Source organism: Pseudopipra pipra, chromosome 1, assembly GCF_036250125.1.
Source record: "Pseudopipra pipra isolate bDixPip1 chromosome 1, bDixPip1.hap1, whole genome shotgun sequence".
In the NCBI taxonomy this organism is placed as follows: Eukaryota; Metazoa; Chordata; class Aves; order Passeriformes; family Pipridae; genus Pseudopipra; species Pseudopipra pipra.
In genome coordinates this window covers 52612445-52621614 of record NC_087549.1, presented here as the reverse complement: position 1 = coordinate 52621614, position 9170 = coordinate 52612445, and the positions used below count along the sequence as shown (strand labels likewise).

Genomic DNA, 9170 nt, shown 5'->3' with positions numbered 1-9170 from the left:
AATCCAAGGCACCAGAGCGCTAACTCTGACTCATCGCTTATGTGTTTCTGTCTCAGTTTTCTCCCTATGTAAGTGAGGAAGAAGTTTATTCTTCCCTCTCAAGAGAGTTGGAAGGAATCAACATTGTTTGTATTTCTTTTTAAGCACGCAGCGTGTAAACACTTTAGCTCAGCTAAGCTGTTCAAAACTCAGTAATGTTGATTTTCTCAAAATTTCCTCCAATTTGTTACACATTCCTTGCCATAAGGCGCTACAACTGAGCCCACGAGACCAAACACAAGCTGGAAAACATGATGTCCCTGTCCAGAGGGTATCACTAATGAAAGCCCTGTGCTTTAACTCAGGCACATGAGTCACTCACATGTACATTAAGTACATGAGTGTTTGCGTGACCAGGGCCTAAGACTAGACAAAAAAGCAAAACTAATCAACAGACATGGGGAAAAGCGCGCAGGAGAGTGCAGCACCAAAGGCATCCTTGACATTCATTTTTAGCTTTTAAAATGCCTGATTTACGTGGAAAGCAGCAACCACACAAAGGTTTCCTTTCGAAAAGAGGACGCACACGAACTTTCTTTCCCTCCAGCTTACGGTCGCGGCGGCAAAGACTCGCTTCGCACGGCTAAGGAAGCGGGATTTCGGCCCCGGGAGCCGCAGCCCCGTCGGCACCTCCCAGCCGGCCGCCGCGGAAGGACCAGCCACCTCCAGCCACCTCCAGCCCCCTCTCCCACGCGCTCTCCAGCACCCTGCGGGCACATCCCACCCACCGCCCGATCGCACAGCCCTCGGGACGCCCGGTGCCCGCTCCGTCCCGTTCCCTCCAGCAGGTCCCGAGCGTCCTTCCCCCCGCCGTGAGAGCACAGCCTGGGGCGCCCGTCAACCCAGCGGCGGAGACACCCCCGCCCCGCCCCGGGAGGAGTCCCCACCTCCCGGCCACTCCTCCTCCTCCTGTTGGAAGGGGAAATATGAAGCGGAGCTGTTGTAGCGCTACGCGGAGAAGAGTGGGGACGCGGCGGCGGAGTAGCGGGCATCCCTGGGCACCGAGCGGCGGCCGAGCCGGAGCCCTGCCGGGTCGGAGGCGGCGGCGTGCGGGGCGGAAGCCCTGAGGAGGGGGAGCGGCGGCGGCGCCCGGCCCCGGAGGGTGCTCGGCGGCCCCCGGCCCCGCCAGCCGCCTGCCCCCCAGCGCCGGGCCGGGGGCTGCCCGCGGCGGCGCTGAGGCGCGGGCGGCGCGGCGGGAGGTGGCGGCGGCCGGAGCGCTGCGAGGCGGGGAGATGTCCGCCCCGTACGGCTGCCTGATGCGGTACCTGTTCCCAGCCCTGCTGCTGCACGGTGAGTGCGGGGCGGCTGCCTGCGGGTCTCGGCCCATGGGGTGGCCCGAAAAGCCGGCTGGGTTGCGAGGTTGCCCCAAAACCTCGCTGGGGCAGAGGGTCGCGGGTGGGTGCGCTTTCCCGTCGTGGCCGTGAGCGCTGGGTCCCATCTGCTCGGCACGGGGAGCAGACAGGACCTGTCTCCTGACAGAGGAGCGGTCCCTATGGATGGCGAGGCGGGCAGAGACCTCGGTGGCTCTGCCCGCAGCGCTGTGCTGGCGGGACCCCCGCGCAGCGGAGCGGCGGCCGACCGAGGTGGGTAAAGCCGCGCCTGAAGAGCCCCGCTCCGAAGTGAGTGTCGGCGGATTATGTTGCACGCCTGTGACTGCTTGGATGGAGCAGCTGGTCCGGGCGCCTCACACACAGTTTCTTTACTCGCCTCCGGGCAAGGGCTGGCTCTGCCGAACTCCAGGGAGTTTCGCCGAGGCGCCCTGCGGGGTCCGCGTTCCACCGCTTCTTGAGAAGAGATCTTTTGCCACGGAGGTATTATCTGGAAAGCCTCCGGCAGCAGAGTGTGCCAGCCGCCGGGTCTTATGCCCAACTAAAATTGTTTTGCTGCAGAGCACAGAGACTCCGGGTGTTCTTGCACACAGTCCCACTTTGACAGTCTCTCAGTTTAGCCCTGGACTGACATCTCTGAAACTGCACAGAAGGCAAAATTTTACTGAGAAAAGTCAGCCTGTTTAAACTTAAAAGTTCAGCTTGTAAATTGATTTTTATGCACTTAAATAACCCATCTTTCCAGAAACTTGGTGTTCTTCAAGAGGAACTTTTGAAAAGGAGGCTGTTTAATGAGCTGCTTAGGTATGTCTAACATTTGGCAGCCAGATTTGAAAAACCTGGGTGCGATATCGTTCTGAAAGTGTGACTCAAGCTACTCAGTTATAGCATCGTTTTGAAGAGTGTTCCTAATTCTGAAGTCCTTTGTAGCATCCAGCATTCTTCAGTTAAATTTCTTAGGACCCCAAGCTTGTAAAAACAGGATTTTTTTTTTTAACTGTTAAAATGCAAGTGACCTACATGGAATCAGTGGGATATCTGTGAGCTGGGGTAAGGATTTCAAAGCTATTCCTGGGGTTGATTTTGTGGGGCAGGGATTCTCTCTCTCTATGTTTGTACAAGTGCTAAGCACACAGATGGTATTTAATAAATAATAAAGAGCATGGGCTTCTGATGGTGTATTTTGTTTTGAGAAAGAAAGAGGAGGAGACTCTGTTCCCCAGGAGGGGATTTTATACCCTTCTCACAGCTCAGCTATGAAATCTGGAGAGCGCAGAAACATGTTTAGCTGATCCAGACCTGACGGGATGCCAGAGGTGTTCTTTAAAACTCTGTGATCTGAGATGTAGAATTTGAAATGGGAGGTTTGAAGTTAGAGGGTAAAGAGAGGAGGTGTAATTACAGGGTTGGACTCTCTGGCTCATCTGCTTGGAATTACAGAGCAGAGCTGAACCCTGGCTGGAGCAGGAAACAAATCAGGGCCAGTGATCAGATCAAAACAGCAGCTCCCAAAAGAGGATGAAGAAGAAAAATAATTTATTTCTTCCATCTGCAGTTATATTTCACCAAATAACATAAACCTGAGTTCTTGTAGGAATATATAACTCTCCACCTTGTATATAAAGACAAATACCTTGTTAATGTAGCAGTGCACAGTTTTGATCAGAGTTGCAAGTGTTTGGAAACTACCATGCTCTTACAAACTTGGAAAAATATATCAGTGGCATATAATGCACTGAAATGTAGTGCATGTAAATGTATTTACCCTGTCAGTTTTAACTTGGTCAAGAGCTTTTCTTTCCATGCCATGGAGTCAATAGAAGCAGCCTTGGGTCAGCGGCTAGCCCGAATTGGTAATATGTAAGAATAACCACCAATCCCAGGGAATTGCAGTGTTAAGCCTCTTTACAGCATGTGATGTTTTTCTTTTTTGCATTTCTATTGCATGTGGCAATTTAAGGGTTAAAATCGAGTGAGTGTGGGTGGGTGTTTAAGGATTTTTAGGGCTTAAAGCTTTGTAAAGCAAGTTAAAATGTCCTGTAAGGCTAAAGCTTCTGCTTTCATTACATTAAGAAATGCCTTCTTTAACATCACTGAATCAAAATTTGGAAAAACTTGTCCTCATTTGTCAAAAACCTGTATGGTGTCATTAAAAAAAAAAAAAAGGTTTGCAGCTGGAAGTTGTCCATTATCACTGTTTTCTTTGCTTAGACGAAAAGCCACAGAAGTTTCAGATGTCAAACACTAAGATCATTCAGCTCCAGGAAACCTGATTAATAAGAGCTATGTTCAAGTGAATTCAAAACAAATTTGGCTAATTTCTTTTGTAAATGTAAACTTTTTTATTACAAATGCAGATGCTAAAAAGAAACTTTAGTCTATTTCCGATAATGCTACTCTTAGAGTAATGAATTAGAAACTTTAAAACAATTAGGTGATAACATCATGGAAATGGTACTAATAAAGATTATGAAGACAAGACTGATGGGCTTTTCAGAGCAAAACTTTGTGCTTTTAAAAGTTCTCTGGCAATATTGTTTAAGTTAGTTACATAGAAGTGTTTTATTTCAAAACCTTTTCAGGAAAGTAATAAGTAAATACATCAGAAGATATAAATACCCATAGCTATAAAATGAACATATACTGTACTCAGTGCAAAAGGCATATGTGATCTGTTCCCTCAGTTAAATAACACATTTCAAAATCTGGAAGACAATAAAGAGAAAGACTTCTAGCGTTTGCAGAGAGAGTTATAAGATGGACTCAATTTTGTTCCCAATTTTGTCAGTGTAAACTCTTTCACTCATCTTTGTAGCTTGACCGGGGGCTAAAAGTGGCAAAATGTAGATGTTATCAACAGCAAGGGTAATTTTTTTGTGTTTTGTAGGGTGTCTGTAGGAAGTAGGCTGCCATGTGATGAGGCCCAAAACTAGCCTCAACCATGCTGAAGGCAAATACCTTTAGCTAGTTAAATCAAGGGTAATACTTTATTATTGAGATGATGCTTTAAGCAAGGCTGATAGAGGGTAGGATTATATGTAGTGAGGATTATTAGCATTGTCTTTACTCAGGCACAAGTCCCATTGAAGTTAAGGGCAGTTCTGGAATAAATCCCAGTGCCAGGGTGTGGGTGGAGGACAGAGCAGATGTTTCTGACAGATGTTTCTTTCAAAGAGGGCAAGGCCAAACTACCATTGATATTGAACTGCACTGACATCCCAGCACTGCACCCACTCATGTTGGTGGCAGAGTTCCCGCTGCCCTGAAGGGAGGTGAGCTTTAACCCTTCAGGGTTTCATAAACAAGCCCACACTCTAGGCAGTGCTGTTTCACCCTGCGTGGGTAGCAGCAGCCATCCTAAAGAGCTTCAACTAAGCAGAGGTTATGGGCTGTGTAACTGGTGCTTGGTTCTCTGACCTCTTCCAAGATGGGGCATTGAGTAAGGACTGAGCTATAGAGTAACAGGGGACTCTATGATGGGCCTTTCAGGTTTGGGGGGAGTTACCTTTTAGCTGTACCTTCTAAACATACTTTAGATCTCTTCTCAGAATCTTCCATGCTCTGAAACATTCAATTTGTGTCTCTTTGGAAGCGTTATGTGGAAACTCTGTATGCACAAGAGGCAACAGATACATGTGAAAGGAAGTCATTGTTCTGTTTGCTTCCACAGCCATAAAACCCGGCTTTCCTTTCCCAACCCTTTTGTTTGTAGTTGCTAATTTAGGTCCCAGTCCTTCAAGGACTCTTTGAAGTTTCAAGTGCAGGGAAAACACTGGTAAACACAGATCAGGGCTTGGTAACAGGACATTATATTCTCCATGGCAATTATGTAAATTTACTGTAGCTAAAGGCCTGTCATGGGCATTATCTAACATTACCCCACCTCAAGAAAGAGCATAATCCAAATGTCTGTTTATTTAATTGTGCAGGGCAACTGCCCAGATAAGGAGAGCTATAAAGTTAATCCAGCCAATTATTCTTTATCTGTTGTAAGGTTTTTCAAGTTTCAGACAAGTTCTAACTTGAAAAGAGATTGCTGCAGGAGTAAAGCATGAATGTTAAAATGTTTCTATCAGAGATGAAGCTATCGCATATTTTGAATTTGTGCTATCACTCAAGGTTTTTTAATTCATAGTCAAATTGTGCTTGTCTGTATTTACATTGCTAGAAATTAAAAGAAAAAATAAATAAATAAATAAATAAATAAATAAATAAATAAATAAATAAAGGTGAAGTGGTTCCTGCAGAGCAATCCCAGCCTAAATCCAGTTTGAATCCTACTTTCAGGTAACATATATTCTCCTATTTAGCAAAGGATGAACCTGCTGAACACCTGGTAGCTTTGAAACTGGTTTGAAGTGCTACACTTGGACATGTCTGAAGCCATGGCTTAGATTCTGGTAGAGGTGTTCATTAAACTGATAAAATCTAAACAGGTTAATATTTAAGATTATTTGCCTTATACTTTAGCAGTCTGGCGTAGCTGTGAACAGAATTTGGCCAGGGTATTTAGGCATGAATTAAATTAAAACTATTTGTGTTCAAGCACAACTCTGCTTGAACTCAATGTTATCTTTGTTGCAATTGTATTTGCATACTATTTTGCATACTATTTTAAAGAAAACCTAAACATTTATTCTAGCAGCTTGCAGTTTTTTGCAGAAATGTTGGCGGAAAGCTTTGCTGTAACCATTTTTGAAACACGTTTGGGTAATGGGCTGCCAACAGATTGCCCTTTTAAGATTTGTATTTTACTCGCGGCTATGTGCAGAAATCTTTGAAGAACTTGGAAGTAACCTATCTTCCCTTAACAATTATTTTTATCTTCAATGGTTGTTCCCACATCAGATAGAAGTTTATAAGCGAACCTGAGAGCCTGAAGCCCTCTGTCTGGTGTGGTGCGTGCTCCTATCCATGTCTTAACCGGAGTGGCAGCTGTACAGACCTCCGCTTTCCCACTCAGATGGATGTTGCATTCTTCCCCTGTAAAGCGTGATCTGTGAGGGCCCGGGCATGGATCCCCAGTGAGCTGTAGCACCTCTCATGCTGTATTCAATTAGTTTAATGCTAAAGCTGTGACCTACACTGCTAGAGCTTGATTTTGAAAGAGAAGCTGGATATCAGCTCATCATAAAATGGTTTTGTTTTGCTTTGTTTTTCTACCTGGCATTTCTGATGGATTCTGGAATTTTCCTTTTCCTTTTGGACTTGATCCTTTGTGAAAACAGACACTATGGAGTGGGTGATACAATCGTATGATCTCTGGTTGTGGTCTAACTAAAATGAGAGCCAACCACAGGCTTCACGAAATTATTGCTGTTGGTCTCGTGCAGAGATTTTTTTGTATGTTTGTTTGAAGTCTGTCACACTTTTGAGTAATTTTATGGTGTGTGGATTTTGTTTGGTTTTTTCATTAACAAGTGGGTAAGATTCCTTCATAACACACAAAAATTTAAACAGTCAGTCAGAGTCTGAGATATTCTCAGTTGAGTCTGAGATGCTCAGTCATGGACATACTGAAACCTACCATCTGTCAGTGCTGTAGGGAATAGCGGACTTGGATCTTCTTGAATGAAAGTAATGGCTCCAACTATGTTGCAACTGCATCTATGCTCCAAAGTGGGCTTCTAAAGACTCATGAAATCCTTTTCCCAGTTTCGTGAATGGCTGTTTTAACGCTGAGTCTTCCAGCGATGTCCCATTTAACATGGCCAAATGGATCTTTTAAAATTAGTGACATCATCCCTGCAGGACCTAATTTTTGCAGAACAAAACCTCGTGTGCACTGCCAAGGATGGAGCAGGGGGACACTGTTCTGCTTCTGAGCACCTGTTGCGAGGAAAAACACAGGAAGATGGTGTTTGGTTTACTGCTCTGTGTGGGAAGCATATCGCCGGTCTTGTGTTTGATCTGCAGATGGCACAAGAGGAAGTTGCGTCTCCTTTTTATGGTAGTTATATCTACAGGCATATGTCAGTAATTACAAAAGCGTTGAAATGATTACTTTGTAAGGAAGTAAATTAACTATTTCCTTGCCCTAGCAAGGCAAACATAGGTGAAGGTCACATAGCTGTCTCTTAATTTTACACTGTATTTCATATTCTGATATTTGGGTCCTATTGATGTAATGTTGCTTAACATTTAGAGCAACCCAGAGGAGAAAGACTTGAGGGTCTTGGTTGATGAGAAGCTCAATATGTCTTGGGAATGCGTGCTTGCAGCCCAGAATACCAAATGTATCCTGGGCTGCATCAAAAGCAGCATGGCCAGCAGGTTGAGGGAGGTGATTCTGCCCTTCTACTCTGCTCTGGTGAGACCCCACCTCAAGTACTGTGTCCGGCTCTGGGTTCCCCAACAGAAGAAGGACATGGACCTGTTGGAACGAGTCCAGAGGAGAGCCAAGAAGATAATCAGAGGGTTGGAGCACCTCTCCTATGAACACAGGCTAAGAGAGCTGGGGTTGTTCAACCTGGAGAAGGGAAGGCCCTGCTCTAGTAGCATGTGTCCCTGCCCATGGTCGGGGGGTTTGGAACTGAATAAACTTTGTCTCTTCCAACTCAAACCATTCTATGATTCTCCGTGTGTGTTTTCTACATCTCTCCCTCTGTCTCTGCAGCCTTCATTATGTTCTTATGCCGGTCTTGATTACATAAACTTGTTCTTGCCTTCATTTGTCATAGTTGGATGGACAGAGTCCCAAACAAATACCCCCTTTTCAGGTACCGGTCTCTAGGGCTATTGATGCAAATCTCCCTTCTGTTCACTGGTTGCAGTTTATCATTTGCAAGTGGCAGACAGAACTATGTACATGTAACATGAAAAGCTGGGACACAATTGCTTTTTGAGCTTTATCAAAGAGAAGACAGTGTATAATACCACATAAAGTTTAACTCCTTTTCAAAAACTCCTTCTTTTCATTATTTCCTTCAGGGAATAATTGAGAATGTCTAATGTGGTCACTGTGTTTTCTTCTTTGATATGTGCACATGTAAGATGCTATCCTCCTACAGAAGGATTTTTGCTTGAAGAAATTAAATGCCCAAGTATGCTTACATGAATAAATCATTTCTATTCACGTATTCATGAATCATATGACATGAGCTAGGCAAAATAAAACTGCTTAAAAGCAAGTAGTATAATAAATATGCCTTGGAAATAGTCACTTGAACAATTTCAAAACCTCCTCTTGGTGGCAGATTTCAAATACTTAACAACTTCAAGAGGAAATGTAAATTTTCAGTCTTTTCCAATATGAGAAAATGTATCTGTAGGAGACATCCTGTTGAAAGTTAGCACTGGTGGCTACAACTTCTACCAGGTACGTTGCAGGCAGTGTCAATTCTGATCCAAAAGATGCTCTGAGCCTGGGTAGTCAGCTCAAGCAGAGCATCACCCTACCTTGGCCATACCATTTCTGATGCTGCTTTACCATATCTGGCTGCAGAATAGGAGTGGTTTGGTGCTAACATGAGTGACTCTGCTCAGCAATGTGGAAATACCTGAGAAGCCTTGACTTCCAGAAAGGGAGAAATACTGACGCCCTGAAAATCAAGCTTCTTGGAAGGGCATCTCAGATGGCATGCTCAAATATCAAAGCATCCCTAGTATTTATTACCCTTTAGAAAGCAAGGCCATAAATCCTCATTCATATCGAAGAATTGTTTGTAACCTGCAACAAAGCTACCAGATTTTCCAGTAGACTTTGTGAGGTTGTATTCATTAATCTTATTAAATCTTGGAATCATTTGGTGGTGAGCACTGTTTAGATTCAGGTATTTATTGTATTCTTTCTGATTGTTCTTT

The 9170-nt window shown here is 44.6% G+C and overlaps 1 protein-coding gene across 1 annotated transcript in view; it reads left to right on the top strand.

Annotated features, from left to right (window-relative positions):
• Positions 1-940: 940 nt before the first annotated feature.
• The window catches only part of APCDD1 (APC down-regulated 1), a 31714-nt gene continuing 23484 nt past the window's right edge, over positions 941-9170 (top strand). Inside the window, exon 1 of the mRNA XM_064656946.1 lies at positions 941-1329. Coding sequence (XP_064513016.1) covers positions 1272-1329 — 58 coding nt within the window. The 5' untranslated portion in view covers positions 941-1271. The remainder of the gene's footprint in view (positions 1330-9170) is intronic.